This window comes from Schistocerca serialis, chromosome 2 (assembly GCF_023864345.2).
Source record: "Schistocerca serialis cubense isolate TAMUIC-IGC-003099 chromosome 2, iqSchSeri2.2, whole genome shotgun sequence".
In the NCBI taxonomy this organism is placed as follows: Eukaryota; Metazoa; Arthropoda; class Insecta; order Orthoptera; family Acrididae; genus Schistocerca; species Schistocerca serialis.
The window spans coordinates 133584476-133606989 of NC_064639.1; the positions used below are offsets into that span (position 1 = coordinate 133584476).

General features: G+C 39.2%; 1 protein-coding gene across 3 annotated transcripts in view; it reads left to right on the plus strand.

The window, feature by feature from the left end:
* LOC126456840 (dyslexia-associated protein KIAA0319-like protein) overlaps positions 1-22514 on the plus strand; it is a 150200-nt gene that overhangs the window by 103002 nt on the left and 24684 nt on the right. For all 3 annotated transcript variants that reach the window (XM_050092650.1, XM_050092652.1, XM_050092651.1), the window contains exons 10-14: positions 1242-1386; positions 12605-12716; positions 12914-13062; positions 13451-13641; positions 13730-13829. In XM_050092650.1, coding sequence (XP_049948607.1) covers positions 1242-1386; positions 12605-12716; positions 12914-13062; positions 13451-13641; positions 13730-13829 — 697 coding nt within the window. The remainder of the gene's footprint in view (positions 1-1241; positions 1387-12604; positions 12717-12913; positions 13063-13450; positions 13642-13729; positions 13830-22514) is intronic.

Below are 22514 nucleotides of genomic sequence, written 5' to 3' on the forward strand. Positions count from 1 at the left end.
TACCTAAATGTATCTGATAGTAGTCCAAACAAAAGTTTTATTTCGTGATAGTTTATGCTTACCACTCTGTTACTGCCTTAAGCTTTAGCATTATAATCTTATCAGTTTACACACACACACACACACACACACACACACACACTACAATTCATAAATCTTGTCATGAAGAATAACTTTTAAATATACAAAATAAGTTTAAAAACCAGATAACACAAACTATAGAATACTTCCAGTAAGAACCAATATTAATACAATATTAACAATAATATTATAATTGGTTTGCATCCATAATTTTATGTACACTAAAGCCACATGTTTTACCATATGGTAAATAAATATAGCAATTCCACCAGTGATGAAAGGACAAGTGATGAGAAGTTTATGAATGAGGTTAAATGGAACTGGAAATATTTCAATGGCATAAATTCCAAGTAAATTCCTAAAATAGTAATTGTGAGTAAAACTATGCAACTGAGTTTTAACTTGACTGTGCAATGCTGTGAAATGTACATTTTTTTCTTTTGCTATGCCTCTAAAATCACTTGACTATTCTGGAAAATCTAGCACAATAAGTAAGAAAGTAATTTCAACGGCATTATTTTCCACTCATGCCTGTAGAAGTTTTTATTCTGCAGAATAAAAGGCTGCAGACCCATATTACAAGAAGTTAAGACAACAGTTGAATACATAATGAAATTGATCTGTCATGGCACTTGGATTTCTGCAGAATTCCAAATGCTGTTATGAAGAATCGGCCAAATGGGAGGAGGTGTATAAGTCAGCTCAGGAATTAGCAGGAATTAGAATAGACAGTGCTGCCTAATTCATGATTTAAGTGTTGCTGTTGCTGCTAATGATGATTAGCAGACAAATTAATATACATTTTATAATCTGTTGCTCATTATAACATTCGCCATAGCCTAGTATACAAATCATAATATTGATAAACCTGTTCATTCTTCTTTCTAATCCCATATTTGTGATTAAGTTCATGTTCCAGTGTGTGTGTGTGTAGATGCTTGAAATATGACAGACTTTATTAATCTAGAGCTTTTAACAATGTAAAATTTTTATGACTGAATGACTTCTTGACCACTACATTTTCTCTTTTTTCTTTTTTATTTTAACTGTGGAATTGGGCCTCAGTATTTAAACAGCATGTCATTCACATATGTCACTGGTAACATAATATGAGTAATTATAAAATATCTGTGGTAACCGCTATTATTTTGTTGCTATAGAACACAAGAACACCTTACCTGCAGCTCTCAAACTTAGAAGAAGGAATGTATACATTTGTGCTAAAAGTTACTGACAACTCTGGTCAGTCATCGTCAGCTGAGGTACATGTCTTTGTGAAGCCTCCAACCAATAAACCACCCACAGGTATTTCTTTCTCAGTTTCATTATTTTGCTTTTGTAGTTGCAGCATATAGTTTTAGAAGTGAGGTCATTGTTGGGCAGAAATGAAAGGGAGAACAGCAGCTACAGGAGCCGGTGCCATTATAACCATGTGTATTAAAGACCTATATACTGATATGTACCATATGTTCCCTGTCCATGTACATTATGTTCATTCAGTGGAGAACAACAAAACTTTGAGTCCAGAATGAGATTTTCAATCTGCAGCGGAGTATGCGCTGATATGAAACTTACTGGCAGATTAAAATTGTGCGCCCGACCGAGACTCGAACTCGGGACCTTTGCCTTTCGCGGGCAAGTGCTCTACCATCTGAGCTACCAAAGCACGACTCACGCCCAGTACTCACAGCTTCACTTTTGCCAGTATCTCGTCTCCTACCTTCCAAACTTCCTTTCTTTCAGGAGTGCTAGTTCTACAGGGTTCGCAGGAGAGCTTCTGTAAAGTTTGGAAGGTAGGAGACGAGATACTGGCAGAAGTAAAGCTGTGAGGACGGGGCGTGAGTCGTGCTTGCGTAGCTCAGTTGGTAGAGCACTTGTCCGCGAAAGGCATAGGTCCCGAGTTCGAGTCTCGGTCGGGCACACAGTTTTAATCTGCCAGGAAGTTTCAAAACTTTGAGTGTTTGTTTATCAACTGTATTATGAAAAGGATAGGTAACTACTCACCGTAAAGTTGTGGATAGACACAACAAAAAGACTGTTATACATTGAGCTTTCGCCCAAAGCCTTCTTCGGAATGGGAAAACCGTACACACACACTTTTACACCAGCAATTACACCTCATGCACACATGACCACTGTCTCCAGCCACTGTGGCACAAATGCAGCTATGTCGTGTTGAATGGAAGCAGCAATCCAGAGTGGGGTGGAGAAGGGGGAGGGATAGCAGGGTGCAGATGGATAGAGAGAAGTCAGCATTGCCTGGCAGAGTGTGTAGGGAGTAGCAATCTACCCTTTTCATAATATTTTTGATATTGCAACGTGGAGAGTGTTTGTTTATTGTTATTTATACAAATATGAACAATTGAGCCATTGTATTTTCTCCTTGGGACTATTACTGCTTGTTGTTGGTCTTTGCTGCTCATCATTTTTATTAACAGAAATATTTATTTTATTTTGTAATATATCATCATTAAATTTGAAGTCAATCTCTCTTTTTGTGCTGACTCCTGTACTCTTCCTTTCACATTACATTCTTTTCCTGCTCACTACTCATTCTTCCTCCTCCCACACTCTTTCCACTATTCACTCTACAGTTGCCCCAAATATCCCTTCCTCTCCACTATCCCTCTCTCCCCACCCCCTCCCCCACCTCCTCTTTGTAAGGCTCTCTTATTCACACAAGGAGATTAATGATTGACGACAAGCACTGCGAATATAATATTTTATCGATCTACAAGTTAGAGAAGAATTTGAGCTATGATTTTCACCTCTTGCTGTAGCTTTCCATTTTATTACATCACTGTCTCTTCTCAAAGTGTCTTCTTTGTAAAATTGTACTCTTCATTAATAAATTAAATTTGTTATCAATCTGTTCATTTTTTATATCCCTGGAATTTCTAAATTTGGTATATATGCAGGCCAGGGAATTCTTTGCATTTTTGTGTGCACTAAGTTTTTACTAAAAAATGCTGCATTTGTTAAAACAGTCTTTTTTATGATACACTGTTGTATTTACATTTTTATATTACTAATTTCAACTGATCAGTCACCTTCAGATCAAATATGCAGCATAATAGACTTAACGTCTTCTAGTGGCATTGTGTTGACCTCAGTAAGGCTAAATCTGCTATACTACACATTGATCTGCAGATGACTGCCTGATACAGTCGAAAATGATGATGTAAAAATATGAATATGACTGTTTTAACAAATACAACAATACTGAACATCTTCACATGATTAAAATGCCATATTACATAAAAACAGTTGTACATTTGACACCAAATAGCACAGGGACTCTAGTAATGAATGCTGCTTCTTAGCAAAACCTTAATTCCTGAAAACAAAACAAAAAAAAAATCAGAGAATTCCATCTACATTTACATCATACTCCACAAGCCGCCTAATGGTGTCTGGCAGAGGGTACTTTCGGTACAACTATCTGATCCCTCCAACCCTGTTCCAATTGCGAATAGTGCTTGGGAAGAACGTTTGTCGGTAAGCCTCTGTATTGGCTGTAATTTCTCGAATTTTCTCCACATGGTCAATACGTGAGATGTCTGTGGGGGGAAGTAATATGTTGTCCGACCACTCCTGAAATGTGCTGTCCCAAAATTTCTATAGTAAATCACTCCATGATGCACAACGCCTCTCTTGTAACATCTGCCAGTGGAGTTTGTTGAGCAGCTCCATAACGCTCTCTCACCAGCTAAATGATCCCGTGACAAAATGCGCTGCTCTTTGTTGGATCTTCTCTAGCTCCTCTATCGGTCCTACCTGATAGAGATCCCAGGTAGGTGAACAATACTCATGAATCGGGCAAACAAGCGCCTTATAAACCACTTCTTTCATGGATGAGTTACATTTCCTTAAGATTCTACCAATGAATCTGAGTCTGGTGTCTGCTTTTCCCACACTCTGTTTTATATGGTCATTCCATTTAAGGTCGCTCTGGATAGTTACGCCTAGATATTTTATGGCAGATGCTGTCTTCAGCTGTTTGTCATCAATAGTGTAGCTGTACAGTAGTGGATTTATTTTCCTATGTATGCGCAGTATGTTACATTTATTTACGTTCAGGGTCAACTGCCAGAGTCTGCACTGTTCATCAATTCTCTGCAGGTTGTTCTGCAAATTCTGACTATCTTCTGGCGTTGCTACTTTGGTATGGACAATTGTATCATCTGTGAATAGCCACAAAGAGCATTCAAAGCTTTCTACTAGATCATTTATATATATTGTAAACAGAAACGGTCGTATCACACTTCCCTGTGGTTCTCTGGATATTACCTTTACATCTGTTGATTTAGTCCCTTTAAGAGCGACATGTTGAGTTCTGTGTGCAAGAAAGTCTTGAATCCAATCGCAGGTCTGCTCCGATACTCTGTAGGCTCATATTTTTTTCGTTAAATGGCAATGCAGGATGATGTCAAATGCCTTACTGAAATCAAGCATCAACCTGAGTGCCGTTGTCCACTGCGCTGTGGATCTGATGGAGGAACAGAGCGAGCTGAGTTTCGCAAGATCTCTGTTTGCAGAATCCATGTTCATTTTTATAGAGAAGATGTTCATTTTCCAAAAACATCATAATTCTTGAGCATAAAACATGTTCCATAATTCTACAACAGATTGACATCAATGATATAGGTCTATAATTGTGTGGATCCATCTTACGGCCTTTCTTAAAAAAACAGGAATGGCCTGTGCTTTTTTCCAGTCATTAGGTACATTTTGCTGCTCAAGCGATCTTGAAGGGGAGCAAGTTCTTTCACGTAATCTTTATAGAATCTTACAGGTATCTCATCTGGTCCTGAAGCCTATCCACTACTAAGCGATTGTAGCTGCTTTTCAATTTCGCTATCAGTTATCTCAATCTATGCCATTTCGAAGTTTGTATGAGATTGGAAGGAGGGATGGTGTTACGATCTTCCGCAGTGAAACAACTTTGCAAGACCAAATTCAATATTTCAGCCTTCTCTCTGTTATCTTACATTTCGGTGCCGATGTGATCACTGAGAGAATGAATAGATGATTTTGATCCACGTACTGGTTCTACTTATGACCAAAATCTCTTAGGGTTTTTACTCAGGTCGGGTGACAACGTCTTACTTTCAAAATCATTGAACACTTCTCTCATTGCTCTCCTTATGCTCATTTTTGCTTTGTTCAGCTTTTGTTTGTCAGCTAGGTTTTTACTTCTCCTTAATCTGAGATGAAGCACTTTTCTGACACGGCTATTAAACCATGGTGGGTATTTCCCATCCCTTAAAACCTTACTCGGAACATACTTGTCTAGGGCATATTGAATGATGCCCTTGAATTTTTTCCATTTGTTCTCCACATCATCGTCTTCACCACCAAATACTTGATGCTGACTGCTGAGATATTCTGAAATTTGTATCCTGTCACCCTTGCTGAGCAAATATATCTTTGTACCTTTCTTAACACTCCTTGTAGGACCCGTCGTCATAGATACTGTTACAGCCTTATGATCACTGATACCTTCCTCTATGTTAACTGATTCGATAAGCTCAGGTCTGTCTGTTGCCAGGAGGTCTAAGACATACCCTCTCGATTTTCTTCTCTATCTGCTCAAGGTAAATTTCGGACAAGACATCCAGAACTAAGCCACACGATTCCCTGCCCCTGGCACCAGTTTTGATGGCATAATACTCCCAATATATGCCTGGTAAGTTGAAGTCACCCCCTATTACAACGGCATTATTAGGACAATTATTAATGATATTCTGCAAGTTCTGTCTGAAGCTCTCTATAATAACAGACCCTGACCCAGGTGGTCTATAAAAGCATCTGATCATCATTTTTGACCATTATTTGATACTAAGTTTAACCCAGATTAATCCACATCCGGAATCTATGATAACCTCGCTAGATTTTATGGAATTTTTTACTGCAATAAACACACCGCCACCATTGGTGACTAATCTATCCTTACGATAAACATTCCAATCTGAACTTAGGATTTTGTTGTCATTGACGTTTGGTTTCAACCAGCTTTCTGTTCCCAATACTGTCTGTGCTTTATAACCTTCAGTAAGTGATACTAATTCTGGGACCTTTCCTTGGATGTTCCTGCAGTTTACTGAAAATCATATTAATCTTTTCTACCTCTGATCTGCGAGGACCAAGATTCTCTGAGGCCACTATGGCTGATTTAACAGGCAAATTGTCTTTGCTCCCAAGGGAGGAGTTCTCTAGCCTATAAAAAGCCCCATGTGCACTCCAATCGTTCTCCGTTACCCTAGTAGCCATTTTCTGCATGTAGTGCATGCCAGACCTATTAAGGAGTACCCTACAATTCTGCACCCGATAGTGGAAGTCAAGAAATTTGCATCCGATACTGTCGCAGAGTCATCTGAGCCTCTTGGTTAGACCTTCAACTCTGCTCCAAGCCAGAGGACCGTGACCAACCCTGGGTGTGATCTACAAATAGACAGCTTAGCCTGCATCCTATGTGCATTGGTAGTTGTCTTCACCAAATCCGCCAGCTGCCGAAAGGAGCTGAGGATGGCCTCAGAACCCAAGGGGCAAATGTCATTCGTGCAAACATGTGCCATCACATGCGGCCGGTTGCACCCAGTGCGCTCGATAGCCAGTACATTATGAATGAGAGCTCCCGGCAAATGTACCGAATGAACACTGGAATTCTTTCCCACGTTGCCTGCTATCTCCCTGAGGAGCTCCATCACCTGCCTAAAATTGTAGCTCCCAATGACTAGCATACCCAGCCTCTGTACTTGTCCGGACTTGGCAGGAAAATCAACCGCTGGCCCAAGAGGAGAGGCTTCCTGTGCTGGCTCGGATTTATCAACAACTCTGGGTAGCACCTCCTACCTGTTGCTAAGACGCAGCGAGTCAGCCACATGGCCTGCTCCCTCTTTCGTCTTCCACCCAGTGGCACACGAACCCACCACTGTCTGCCACCCACTCTGGAGTGAGGGCGGACCGGTCAGATGTTGTGTATCAGAAGACGCAGCAACGTCCGGGTCACCAGGGGATTCCAGTGGCACCAAAGGTGTTGCAGGTCTCGTCACTGACGCCCCGACGTCATCACAACTTTGAGCATTAGCTATAAGCTTGTCGACTGCAGCCAACGAAGCTTCCAACTGTTTATAAGAGAGTAGCCAACTCTCCTTGTTGTATCCACTCACAACAAGCACTGTCCCTAGGCGTATCTTACTGTGTATAAAATAGATATAAGGTCTGAAATGGCGCTATTGAGTTTGAAAATATACCAAAGGAGAATAAAGTAACATTAAAAGCTGCTGTGCAGATTTCTCACTGTACTCTTGAGACCACCAGCTATTAAACAGAAATAAATTTCTCTACTGAAGTTTATGAATTTACAGATACCTGTTATTATAAATCCTATTTGCCAAAAAGTTACTGCATGAGACAAACATTCAAACTAGAATGCACTGATTTAAACTGTGTGCTGTCTACTATCACAAAATTAGAACTTAGTGGTGTGACAGAGTTTCTGCCGACGGGAAAATTTACACTAGGAAGCTGCCCTACACAAGGATATTCTCAAGACTTACACAACAACAAAAACTACGATTAATTTTCTAACCACTAGTCTACACTGTATAATACACATGTGCAGTTCACTTCTTTGCAGAAGTACATGAACAAAAAACAAAGACTAAATTAATTTACAGTTTATCAGACAAGTGCTGTTGCTGCTCTGCTGCGCATCCTCTCAGCTTGGCAGGTGCCAGCATATGGACCAAATTCAGAAATTCTAGGATTATAAACAAAATAAACATGTTGATAACAACCAGTAACATAAAAATCAGAATGTCATTGTGTCAGGAAATAATACTTACTCTGACAAATATGACAGGAGTATCTTTGTTTTCCTTGTTGTGCATAAGTCAGTCTTTAATATCTCCATTATGTGAGAAATTCTAGTTGTAAGTTCCACAACTACAGTGTGTTTATAATTGAACTACTGCTACTTGAGAGGACACCTGTGAAAAATGAATGATCATAGAACAGTGAAATTTGTGAAAACATTTGTGAGGACACGTGTAAAAAAATATAACAAATAAACTATTGAAAGGAACACATTTTAATTTCCACTAGAGATAGCAAAATTTTTAACTGCCTACCATGTTTACATTCCAGATAACAAGCATTGCTCATTGTGATAACCACGTGCATCCACAACATCCTGAAACCACACTAGAGATATCATTCACAATTGTTTCCAGCACTTTTTGAACAGTGGACGATGACATGTCAGCTATCATGACACAGCACGTGCACTGCTTGAAGATCGCATAGTGCAGCCAGCATTCTCAGCGATGGTAACAATAAATTCGTCAACAGTTTGTGGTGCAATTGCTCATCAGCCTCTTCATTTTTTTCCCATCAACCTCCCCCAGGAGCAATTTCCAAATCACCAGTTAATTCAAACTTCTGAATCATGTTCTTCAACCCCTGTGCAGAAAGAGAACATCTCTGTATTCCTTTAATGCATTGATACTCGTGGAGGTCAGCAACTCTGTTTTTACTGTAATAAAGCAGCTTAACAAATAAAGCCCTGCACACCTAGTCCAGACCCATGTGGATTGTCTGCAACTGTAGTGCACGTCGATGCTTGTGTTTCAAGCTTATTTTGCCGTACAGTACCAGTGCCTGACAGTAAGTCGTGACACAGACACTACTAACAACGCAAATGATGTCAAACACCAAACACTGGACTCGCATTCGGGAGGACGACGGTTCAATCCCGCGTCCGGCCATCCTGATTTAGATTTTCCGTGATTTCCCTAAATCGCTCCAGGCAAATGCCGGGATGGTTCTTCTGAAAGGGCACGGCCGACTTCCTTCCCTGTCCTTCTCTACTCCGATGAGACCGATGACCTCGCTGTTTGGTCTCTTCCCCCAAAACCAACCAATCAAACACCAAACAGTTTTACATCTACACTGGCTAAAGTAGCGAAAGTTTACATCTAAAACCATCAGACAAAATGAGGATCTTTTATGAGCGCAAGGTGAAATTTTCTTGACCTGGCAGTGAAAGACTGATTTTTTTAGGTAAAGATTAATTTTTCTCTGACAGAGTACTGCTTTGGGGCAGTGCATTTAGTTTGCTATGCATTTAGTTTGCTGTTTTTACAGTGAGTTGTTATCTATTCATTGGACTTAAATGGCTTTCAGCCATCACTTTCTTTAGCTCTGACAATATGTGGACATCAGAGAGTGCCTAATTAGGGGAACAGCATAGAAGTTTCAACAATTTCTGCTTCAGATCTTGTTGATGCCCCAGTCTGATATCAACTGTGTGGGCAGATGTGTAGTCCTGATAGGAAAAGGTGATATTTTTTCCTTTCTGATCTAAGCCTCTACTTACATTTTGTCATCTCTCTAATCCAGAGGACTGTTGTGATTTCCAGCACAGGAAACAGACTTTACTGTTTTAGTGCAAGGCCAATAAATTCAGCCACTGTTAATTATTGAAAATTTGGTTCTGACATGATGTGTTCATCCCATGTCTTGATAAGCATTAGGACACTGCAACAAAAATTCATTTGGATTCTCTTTAAAATTGTCCAAACATTACTGAGAAGTTTGTTTGCTTATTCATTTTTGCTCAGCATTCAACAAGTACAGTGCCCACCTTGCACCTAGTTTTCTGATATTTATTTGCCCCTAGAAAATTAATTATTTTGTTTATTTTTATATGTATTTTATTTATACTAAGATTCAAAGACATTGGACCGTAGTTCTGTGGATCACTTCTGCTACCCTGCTTGTAGATGGAAGTGACCTGTGTTTTCTGCCAACTACTGGACAAAGTGTTTTTTTTATTTTGTTTTCCATTTTTTAGGAATTAATCAGTCATTTTCAGTACTGTGTACTTTTTCAGTATTTTCATCTGTGGTTGCAATTTTGGACATTCGTCAAATGGTTGATCTTCAGGAAAAGTTTTGCCACATTTGAATTTAGCTGCCCATTTCTTAACTGTTGAAAATGAAGGAGCAGACCCCTTATGAACCTTTACAACACTTGGCAGGCTTTCTGTTGGCTTAGATTGTCAAAAACAAATAATTTTATGATGACACTATATTCTGATGGGACACAAAGCCCACACAGTCTGGATACTATAAAACTCTGTATATACAAAATGTATTCCTCAAATCATATTAGTGATCAACTTTTATCATTGCACAATCCGCGACTATGCAGCAGAAATAAAATTTCATTGATATCAGTGCTATCTCTTTTTCCAGACCAGGATCTTATCCCCTTGGCCTCACAGATCTGTCCACTTTCCTGTACACCCTGACACATATGTGTCAAGAAAGTTTTATCATCAATGTTCCTTTAGTTTCTCTCAATATGTGATACACAGATTTAATTACAATTAATTTTGTTTGACTTCTCCTCAAGCTTCATTATTTGCTTGACATAATGCAAGAATGATTATATGATGTCCTACCTCCAGCAATGTGATTAACACTTAGTTTCTGTCTTCCAATATATCCAATATTTGCAAATAGATTTTAGTTTTTAGAATCTCGTAGGAGCACTTTCTTGTTATTTCTCTCATCTTACATTTCAATAACAGTGTTGTGTAATTAACACTCTTAGTTCATTTTTTATAAATTTCAGATATAAAGGTGATGTTATTGCTATAATTAATAAATATTATTATTATTGTTGTTGTTGTTGTTGTTATGATTATTATTGTTATTGTTATTTGACTGTGGTACCTATCACAATTTCTGCCAAATGAGTAAATCAGGGAGACAGGAAGGCCAGTTAGTACATACCTTTAAGCAGCACTGCTTCCAGTAATGTCAATAAAACATATAAAAATATATCACAGCATTTATAGCCTTTGGAATAATAGGTTCCCTTCTCAGGTAAGGAGGACTGGATTGTCAAAAGTTAAAGGGAAAGGATATGGGGAGGGGGGCGAGGGGGGGGGGGTGTGTTGCAAGTCATTCAGAATCCAGGTTGAGAGGAACCCACCTCATATGAAGAGGAAGGGAGGCACAGATAAAATAAAAGATACTGGAGAGAATAGTAAGTTGATTTTAGTACATTAATACACACTGTTCCAGCTTCAGTTCAGAGATAGAAGGGATTGATAGAGTTAGAGCTAAAGATGGATTAAAAGAGAAGGAGAAAATAATAAATGGAAAGAATTATGAAACTGAAGAATAATAAAAACAAAGCACAGAAACAAAAGATCAAAAATGAATAAACAATGGTGGGAAGTAGGATAACTGACTCAGTAAATAAAATAAGATTAAATTCCAAAAAAGATCAAAATAGGAAACAAAGGGAGGTTGTATTAAAGCAGAGGAGGTTGACTTAAGAAATGTTGTGCAGTGGGAGGACATGTGAAGAAAATTCTGTAGTTCAAAGCAACGGGTTCTAGTATTGTGGCTTTCACAATGTTCCCTTTATTTAATTTTCTTGATTTGCAATTGGTGAGACATAGGGTTTTACGGGAAGAGGAATGCCGGTTTTACAGTAGCAATAGTTGCAGTGGTAGAAACCTTGGGGTAGTGATGGTGGTAGGGGACTGCTAATGGAATACAAAAAGTATATTGGAGTGGTTAAAAAGGTGATGGAAGGTAACATTGTATGGGTAATCAATTGAGACATTTACAACCTGGTTGCTTTAGATAATAATGGGGATGATTTTGATTTTCTTGGGAAAAAAAAGACAAACTGGTCAGACTGGCATAGAGGAGACTACCTGGATGATGTGTTTTGTGTGCAAGGTCAGTAGGTTAATTATAAGAGAGGAAAGTTTGAGAGAGGAATTTGGTGTCCCAGCAGATAAATTCCAAACTAATCAGTCTTTAGTCCCTTCCCTCATTATTCTTGATCTACTCCTTGCCTCTGTCAGCCAACACTTCAGTCTCAGTGTGAAATGCTTTGCTGTCCAGGCCCTGTATATATAAGCACACTCTGTTCCCACTCGCTTTCCTTTTGAAACCTTCCTTGTCATCAACCAGTGCAGTCCTTCCACACACTAACACTCCAACCCTTCAAGCTCTCGGACAGCACCTCTCCCATGCCCAACTAAAGTTTCAGAAAAGCTCTTTCATTGTCGCACTAACAAACTTCAATCTTGTCCATAACTTCTTCACCTTTGAGAGCCAAGCCCACGTACCTGTGAGTACAAACCACCAGTGGACAAGGCAGTGAGGATCAGGATGGCATTGTCCTATCGCAATCTTCTCATAGGCCACATTAGAAGAGGCATTTCTCAACTCCTCAAAGAATAGGACCTGGTTACCCACGTATGCCGTTAAACATCTCTTTTGCAAATTACTTTCCTCAAAAATATGGCAAGTGAAAATTACTATGGAGCTGCTTTTTGTGTGAGAAAAGATATGAAGAGAGTAATAAAGCACCTCTGTCCCTTGACCATATATTTGATTTGAAACATTCAGTCTTTCATTTGTTGCCAGTATGCTAGTGATGAAATAGTAGTAAGTGTAAGTATTAATGTTTTACATTTTCTTTTCAGCAAATGCTGGTTCTGATCAGGTGGTTTCTTTACCTCAGACTTGGGTTACACTAGATGGAACACAGAGTAATGATGATATTAAAATTGTATCCTGGTCATGGGAGCAAATTCGGTAACATATTTGAGATTTAATTTACTGTATTCATATTTAAGTAACTTCTGCTAATTTTAGACTCAAAATCCTCTAAAATGTTGCTCTGGTGAAACAAAAGTCAAATGCTGTCACAGTAGTGTTCTGCTCTCATAATTTAGTAACTGTGTTTTAAGTTATAATAGGACTGATAACTATTGCTTCATTTTGGTTCACAGGGGTCCATCAAAGGCATTGTTCTCATCACAGAATTCTTCTTGCACTAATGCTACTGAGCTTACAAAAGGGGAATATGAATTTCAGCTAACTGTTACAGATGAAAATGGCAATAAAGCCTTGGACTCTGTACAAGTCACTGTAACACAGAGTAAGTGTTTACTTCTATTGCGTCTTTCAAGCTACAAGGCTGTGGGCAATACATATAACTATTCTCATCTGTGGAGGGACATTTTCAGAGGTGACAACTTGACAGCTGCATGGAAAACATCTTAAAATTTGGTGCCTGTTCTGCTTTCAGTGCTTTTGTCAGGGTATCATTCCTGGAAATGTACTCCCCAGAAAGATGTGACATTTTGGTGAACAGTTTTGTGCATCAACCTCAGTCGCTCACCTCAGAAGTTTTAACAGAAGGGACTACTTCTGTTTTCATTATATTTGAATTCTTTTCTTATTGTTTAAATGTTTTTCATTTAATCTGATATGAAGTGAACATTTTCTTTTTTATTGTTGTTTGAGCCAGACTGTATCATTTCCAGATAAAAATGCTTCTCCAAAAGCTAATGGTGGAGGAGACCAAACTGTTATTCTACCTGTAAGTGTGGTTATTGTGAATGGTTCACAGTCAAGTGATGATCTTGGAATTGTGAAATGGCTTTGGACTAGAGAAGACAGTAGCTTAGCCTTAGGCAAAGTCCTTGGAGACTCGGACAAACATCCAGTTCTTATGGTGATTGTGTTTTACTACTTTATTGTCTCGTGACTTCCATTACATCAGAGAACAAGTAAGGTTTATGTATTTATTTTCCTTTTTTTAGTTGATTGATGTTGTTCCTGGACGGTACGTCTTCCGGTTGAAGGTTGAAGATGAGCAAGGTGCTTCTGATGAGGACACTGTATCGATCATTGTGAAAGCAGGTAATGTTCTAGCATTAACAAACACTAGTATTTATTTGGGTATGGATGTGATGTAAAATGTTAAGCTATACAGGGTGTTACAAAAAGGTACAGCCAAACTTTCAGGAAACATTCCTCACACACAAAGAAAGAAAATATGTTATGTGGACATGTGTCCAGAAATGCTTACTTTCCATGTTAGGGCTCATTTTATTACTTCTCTTCAAATCACATTAATCATGGAATGGAAACACACAGCAACAGAACGTACCAGTGTGACTTCAAACACTTTGTTACAGGAAATGTTCAAAATGTCCTCCGTTAGCGAGGATACAGGCATCCACCCTCCGTCGTATGGAATCCCTGATGCACTGATGCAGCCCTGGAGAATGGCGTATTGTATCACAGCCGTCCACAATACGAGCACGAAGGGTCCCTACATTTGGTACCGGGGTTGCGTAGACAAGAGCTTTCAAATGCCCCCATAAATGAAAATCAAGAGGGTTGAGGTCAGGAGACCGTGGAGGCCATGGAATTGGTCCGCCTCTACCAATCCATCGGTCACCGAATCTGTTGTTGAGAAGCGTACGAACGCTTCGACTGAAATGTGCAGAAACTCCATCGTGCATGAACCACATGTTGTGTCGTACTTGTAAAGGCACATGTTCTAGCAGCACAGGTAGAGTATCCCGTATGAAATCATGATAACGTGCTCCATTGAGCGTAGGTGGAAGAACATGGGGCTCAATCAAGACATCGCCAACAATGCCTGCCCAAACGTTCACAGAAAATTTGTGTTGATGACGTGATTGCACAATTGTGTGCGGATTCTCGTCAGCCCACACATGTGGTGGTGAATCGAGGAAGTACAGTACATATTGATGAAACTAAAATGAGCTCTAACATGGAAATTAAGCGTTTCCAGACACATGTCCACATAACATCTTTTCTTTATTTGTGTGTGAGGAATGTTTCTTGAAAGTTTGGCCATACCTTTTTGTAACACCCTGTATACAATAACAGGTCCAATTTAAGCATAAAAACGCTTGAAATATGTTTCCTGTAAAATTTATTATAGATTACACTGAAAATTAGTGTAACTGTTTGAAAACTTCCCAAGTGTGCTAAAGCTGATATTGGCCATGGAAAAGTTCATTTGTCTGTTCCTCAGGGCTTCCATTGCATTGTGCAGAGTCCCATATGAGCTGTGATTATAGGTACCACACCTTTTGAAATGTATGACATGGATTGGATAAATAAAAAATCTTCTCATTAACCAGAGGCAGGAGAACACACATGTAAAGGTAATGAAATCTTGAAGCTTGCGGAGGCAGTGGCTCCTCTTCCTCCTAGCTGAAGGATTGAAAGGGGAGAAATAAGGGTGAAGGAAAAGGATTGATGAGGTTTAGGAAATGGGGAGAGTTCAGAAAAATTGCCCAGAACCCAAAGTCCAGGGAGGTTTACTGGACATTATGAGAAACAAAGAGAAGGAAAGACTGATTTACGAGGATTAGGGAAAGACTGGACCATCATCTACAGGTTGAACGAAAACCCATTTCACTGGCATTTGCATCCACAATGGGGGACAGGACTACCTGCCACACAAGTGTACCCATGATATGGTACATCACACCAGCCCCCATTTTTCAACAACAGATGAAATTATTCCCAAGGACAGTTAAATATTGCATCTGAAATATGTAGGTAACTTGCAGGAGTAACGGCTAGTTGGTTGGTGTTCTAAGAGGCCACCTATACATATCTCTCAATTATTGTTCAAAATGGAAACTTAGCATACAGCTCCAACTTACATAATTACATATTCAGAAGCAATAATGTCATTAAATAATTTATTTAAAAAAAAGTCAAGTGAAAAAACTGACAAGACACAGGAGTCCTAGCCACCTGCCTGCAGGTACCTAGGACTCCTGCCACGGGTTATCTCTGTACAGGTACATTTTTGAAGTTAGCAGCAAATGAGGGTAAGTGGCACTGACAGTGTTGCAGGTGTTAGAGGGACCCTTTGCCGTTTTATTTATGCATGTGTCGAGGACTTGAAACAGGAGGGCTGAAAAAGCATAAACACCCTTTATTGCTTCAGATAGTGTTCAAATTTCCCCATTTGTTTTTGAAAAGCTCCTAGTGTTTCCTCCCTGCACATGAGAACAAAAATTAACTACTTCGTGGTCACTGATACTGATATTTGTGAGGACATCCTCCAAAATGCCAGATCTGTTTGTTGCCATTAGATCAAAAATATTTCCATCATAAGTGGCATTATGAACTGTGTTGTAGGCAGTTTTCAGGGAAGGCATTTTGTAATGTTTAGCAGGATATCTTGCCACACCCACCAATAACAGTACTGTAACTATCCAAATTGATTGTTAGATGATGTAAGTCTCCTCTGATGAGTACTGTATGATTAGGAAACTTACATACAGTAAACTGAGGTTTTTATCTAATTTTTTTGTAAAATCAGTAGATGAGTTTGGTGGTCAGTAGAAGGATTCAATTATAATTTTATGCTCAGCTCTCAGACTGAGTCTTGCCCAAAAAATCTCACATGCAATTTCAATTCCTCTCTTGGTGGATTTTAGTTTCTTGTCTAATGCTTAAGATGCACCACTTCGTTTTCCTAGAAGCTTATCCTTTTGATTTACACTAAATTTTTTCCCAAAACTCTCACGGCCGTCAATTTAAACTTTTAACCAGTTTTCTGTACCTAGACATTTGAGAGCTTCATTATTTTTTAGGTGCCCTTTAAACTTTGGCACTTTATTGTGAATGCTTTGGTAGTTAACCATCTGGATTGTAATACTCTCTCCAAGGGGGAGGGGGAGGGCAGGGGAGCATCTTATACTGATACTTGTGGGTCTCTTATGGCTATTGTTTTATGGACTGAATGGAGAGATGCGTAATCTAAGAAACACTTGTCACATGGTCAGATACATAAATAGCAGCCTCTGATGTGTAGTGCACACCTGACCCATTTAGTGGAACCATACAGTTTAAGTCCTCTAACACAAGTCTAAGAAGTTGCTGCCTAACTTGTCACAGAAATTTCGCAGTCTCTGGTTCTAGCCTTCCACTCAGCTCAGAACCAGGGGGCCTCAAATCGATTTGGGGGACATTGCTACAGATTGTGACCTTTATTGAAACTTCATCATTAAGATCTATTCTGATCACAAAAGCTCACAAGAGATTAATATCATGCAGGAGAGCCAGCTGGTGCAGAGGTATACTGTTCAAAATACTTAGGCGTCGATATCATTACTAGGCTTAACTTCAAATACCAAATCCTTTAAACCTTGAAAAGCCATAGCTCAGGAACATTTGTTGTCTGGATAATCTCCAAATTTGTAGACATCAGTGTCTCAAAATCTGCTTACTTTGACTACCTCTGTTGACTGATGTGTTATAGAAGCACCTTCTGAGGCAATTCACTGCTATTGAAAAAAGTCTTCATCATTCAGAAGAAGATTTTCTGAGTTGTGTGTGGAGTGCCTCATATCATAATCTTTTTAAGCAAGTAGGGATATTAACCATTATCTCACAATATATCTTTTCAATCATGAAATTGATGCTTCACAATTCTTCTTAGTATGAAATGAATGAGTCACAAAAGGAAATGTGACATAGGCTGTGACCTGTAGAATATGTCTCTACATTCCTATGAGGTAATAATCAATTATTTTGAAAGTAATCTAAAGGTGGTTTCCTTTAAAAAAGTTTCTATTTTGTAGAGGTGGCAAGTGGAGACATCTCTACATTGTCAGGATGATGATGTGGAACCTGTAGAGCATCTTTCGACACTAATGAAACATGATTAACTACAGCAACATCTATTCATTCAGCTGTACATTCTGTGTTTTTTCGTCAGCTGCAGACAATACCTTATGCCGGTGACATGTTGGAATTCCACTGATTCCTGTTGTTGGCTCTGCTGGCCGGTTGCGGAGGCCATAACATCAGTAATTTGGCCCAAGTGTTGCAGGCTGCCCACTGGCAGTGTGCAAGTGAAGCTATAACATGAGTACATGTGCCTCACTCTGTTAGTCTGTCCTCAAACCATTTCCAGAAGATGACAATGACCCATCAGGATGTACTGCGCTGTCAGAAGTAGTGTAGCTGGCTCCACCATACAGATATGCTCTGGCAACCAGAAATGCCTGCATCAGTGATTAGGAACAGAGGCACTAGATGGCCCTCTCACCCAGTGGTGGTGTTGATCTTAGTGCAATAAGCACTGTGAGATGAATGTGTGTTATGTGGTAGGCGGCAACCAGTGCAAAGTCACGCGAGTGGCAGGACATGGTTACTTGAATGTTGTCATTTCAGGAAAAGCAAGCAGCATGTTCATGAGAAGTGCTGCAACATCTAACACATGGCTGTCAGTACACCACAATAATCATCGAATCGAGTGCTGTTGGTATGAACGCCATCGGTCCTAATGACCAACTGAATTTAGACCTGGAGAACTGTGATATTTATGGAGATGGGCAGGAGGTTATGATGTGAGGCTCTGTTCGTTATAACTGAATATTGCCCACTTCATTACTGGTGATCATCGGCCCTCTTTTTGCTGTGTCTGCTTAACAATTTAGCACAGGCTATTAATTGCACTGTCAAGTCTCTGAAAGGTGTTACTCCATCCGAGGTAGTGCTTGTTGCTTGATGTAATAAGAAATAACAAGTATGTCTCTGTCTCAGTCTCTCAGCTGACACTTTGCTGAATGTGTAACATGTGCCTGGCAATTCGTGCCAATGTAGCAACATGTGCTCATGTATGCAAGTGACTTCCAGTGTTGACTGTTTCTTTTTATTGTACAGTTATGTCACCACCTCTGCCTCGTGTTGCCCGCAGCTGTGGTAGTAAAAACTCAAGATAAATTTTAATTTCTTCCCCTTTTCTACTCTGTGGCATAACAATTCTCCACATGAATTCTTTGACTGAGACAGGCCAATTCCCATATCTTTCTGTGTTTTCTCATTTAAATATGTCTCACTGCTTTAATTGCAACTAATAAAAGACATTGTTTGTGTTCTGAAGTCATGAAAATGGTCTTTGTACCTTACACTCTGCATTTAGATGTTATCTGAAATTTGTATTTCTACTTCTACAGCAGCTTTACTGTATGATTAAATGATGATGGCGTCCTCTTGGGTAAAATATTCCGGAGCTAAAATAGTCCCCCATTCGGATCTCCGGGTGGGGACTACTCAGGAGGACGTCGTTATCAGGAGAAAGAAAACTGGTGTTCTACGGATCGGAGCGTGGAATGTCAGATCCCTTAATCGGGCAGGTAGGTTAGAAAATTTAAAAAGGAAAATGGATAGGTTAAAGTTAGATATAGTGGGAATTAGTGAAGTTCGGTGGCAGGAGGAACAAGACTTTTGGTCAGGTGATTACAGGGTTATAAATACAAAATCAAATAGGGGTAATGCAGGAGTAGGTTTAATAATGAATAAAAAAAATAGTAGTGCGGGTTAGCTACTACAAACAGCATAGTGAACGCATTATTGTGGCCAAGATAGACACAAAGCCCATGCCTACTACAGTAGTACAAGTTTATATGCCAACTAGCTCTGCAGATGATGAAGAAATAGAGGAAATGTATGACGAGATAAAAGAAATTATTCAGGTAGTGAAGGGAGACGAAAATTTAATAGTGATGGGTGACTGGAATTCGTCAGTAGGAAAAGGGAGAGAAGGAAACATAGTAGGTGAATATGGATTGGGGAGAAGGAATGAAAGAGGAAGCCGCCTTGTAGAATTTTGCACAGAGCATAACTTAATCATAGCTAACACTTGGTTCAAGAATCATAAAAGGAGGCTGTATACCTGGAAGAATCCTGGAGATACTAAAAGGTATCAGATAGATTATATAATGGTAAGACAGAGATTTAGGAACCAGGTTTTAAATTGTAAGACATTTCCTGGGGCAGATGTGGATTCTGACCACAATCTTTTGGTTATGAACTGCAGATTGAAACTGAAGAAACTGCAAAAAGGTGGGAATTTAAGGAGATGGGACCTGGATAAACTGAAAGAACCAGAGGTTGTAGAGAGTTTCAGGGAGAGCATAAGGGAACAATTGACAGGAATGGGGGAAAGAAATACAGTAGAAGAAGAATGGGTAGCTCTGAGGGATGAAGTAGTGAAGGCAGCAGACGATCAAGTAAGTAAAAAGACGAGGGCTAATAGAAATCCTTGGGTAACAGAAGAAATATTGAATTTAATTGATGAAAGGAGAAAATATAAAAATGCAGTAAATGAAGTAGGCAAAAAGGAATACAAACATCTCAAAAATGATATCGACAGGAAGTGCAAAATGGCTAAGCAGGGATGGCTAGAGGACAAATGTAAGGATGTAGAGGCTTGTCTCACTAGGGGTAAGATAGATACTGCCTACAGGAAAATTAAAGAGACCTTTGGAGAGAAGAGAACCACTTTTATGAATATCAAGAGCTCAGATGGCAACCCAGTTCTAAGCAAAGAAGGGAAGGCAGAAAGGTGGAAGGAGTATATAGAGGGTTTATACAAGGGCGATGTACTTGAGGACAATACTATGGAAATGGAAGAGGATGTAGATGAAGACGAAATGGGAGATAAGATACTGCGTGAAGAGTTTGACAGAGCACTGAAAGACCTGAGTCGAAACAAGGCCCCGGGAGTAGACAACATTCCATTAGAACTACTGATGGCGTCGGGAGAGCCAGTCATGACAAAACTCTACCATCTGGTGAGCACGATGTATGAGACAGGCGAAATACCCTCAGACTTCAAGAAGAATACAATAATTCCAATCCCAAAGAAAGCAGGTGTTGACAGATGTGAAAATTACCGAACTATCAGTTTAATAAGTCACAGCTGCAAAATAATAACGCGAATTCTTTACAGACGAATGGAAAAACTGGTAGAAGCGGACCTCGGGGAAGATCAGTTGGGATTCCGTAGAAATGTTGGAACACGTGAGGCAATACTAACCTTACGACTTATCTTAGAAGAAAGATTAAGAAAAGGCAAACCTACGTTTCTAGCATTTGTAGACTTAGATAAAGCTTTTGACAATGTTAACTGGAATACTCTCTTTCAAATTCTGAAGGTGGCAAGGGTAAAATACAGGGAGCGAAAGGCTATTTACAATTTGTACAGAAACCAGATGGCAGTTATATGAGTTGAGGGCCATGAAAGGGAAGCAGTGGTTGGGAAAGGAGTGAGACAGGGTTGTAGCCTCTCCCCGATGTTATTCAATCTGTATATTGAGCAAGCAGTAAAGGAAACAAAAGAAAAATTCGGAGTAGTATTAAAATTCATGGAGAAGAAGTAAAAATTTTGAGGTTCGCCGATGACATTGTAATTTTGTCAGAGACGGCAAAGGACTTGGAAGAGCAGTTGAACGGAATGGACAGTGTCTTGAAAGGAGGATATAAGATGAACATCAACAAAAGCAAAACGAGGATAATGGAATGTAGTCGAATCAAATCAGGTGATGCTGAGGGAATTAGATTAGGAAATGAGACACTTAAAGTAGTAAAGGAGTTTTGCTATTTAGGGAGTAAAATAACTGATGATGGTCGAAGGAGAGAGGATATAAAATGTAGACTGGCAATGGCAAGGAAAGCGTTTCTCAAGAAGAGAAATTTGTTAACATCGAGTATAGATTTAAGTGTCAGGAAGTCGTTTCTGAAAGTATTTGTATGGAGTGTAGCCATGTATGGAAGTGAAACATGGACGGTAACTAGTTTGGACAAGAAGAGAATAGAAGCTTTCGAAATGTGGTGCCACAGAAGAATGCTGAAGATAAGGTGGGTAGATCACGTAACTAATGAGGAGGTATTGAGTAGGATTGGGGAGAAGAGAAGTTTGTGGCACAACTTGACTAGAAGAAGGGATTAGTTGGTAGGACATGTTTTGAGGCATCAAGGGATCACAAATTTAGCATTGGAGAGCACCGTGGAGGGTAAAAATCGTAGAGGGAGACCAAGAGATGAATACACTAAGCAGATTCAGAAGGATGTAGGTTGCAGTAGGTACTGGGAGATGAAGAAGCTTGCACAGGATAGAGTAGTATGGAGAGCTGCATCAAACCAGTCTCAGGACTGAAGACCACAACAACAACAACTTCTACAGTGATTGTTAATTAGTATTTATTGATTTTGTTTTATTCTTAATTTGTATTTTTGATATCTGTAGGTGATTGTTTGTGACATGAACATAATAACTAATTAAATTTTGACTTGTTCCACATCCGCACGCAACATGCAGTAATGGATCTATGGAAAATGTATCACAATAAAAAAATAACTGCTAATTTCAGAAGAGACCTCTGATATTATGATTTAATATTTCAAACTTGAAAGGTTATGTTACTCCTCTGATGAAATTTCACCTGGTATGAAATACTGCTTGTAGTGCATATAGTAGGGGATGAGGATTTAGAGGAAAAAAGAGAACTTATTCACTTAATTTGCTCTTGATGTTAATCAAGAAACATGCATTTTCTTCTCTGGAAAAGGAAATGAGAAATTTATAATTCTGATCAGTTTTTGTTTGTAAATGCTACAAAACCTGTTCAAATGCATCAAAATGTTCAAAGTATTATGTAATGCTCATTTCATGCAAAAATTCATTTTTCTCTTTAACCACAGAGGAGAATAAAATATTCTCCCAACATATTTCATAACACCTGTAGTTAATGCAGT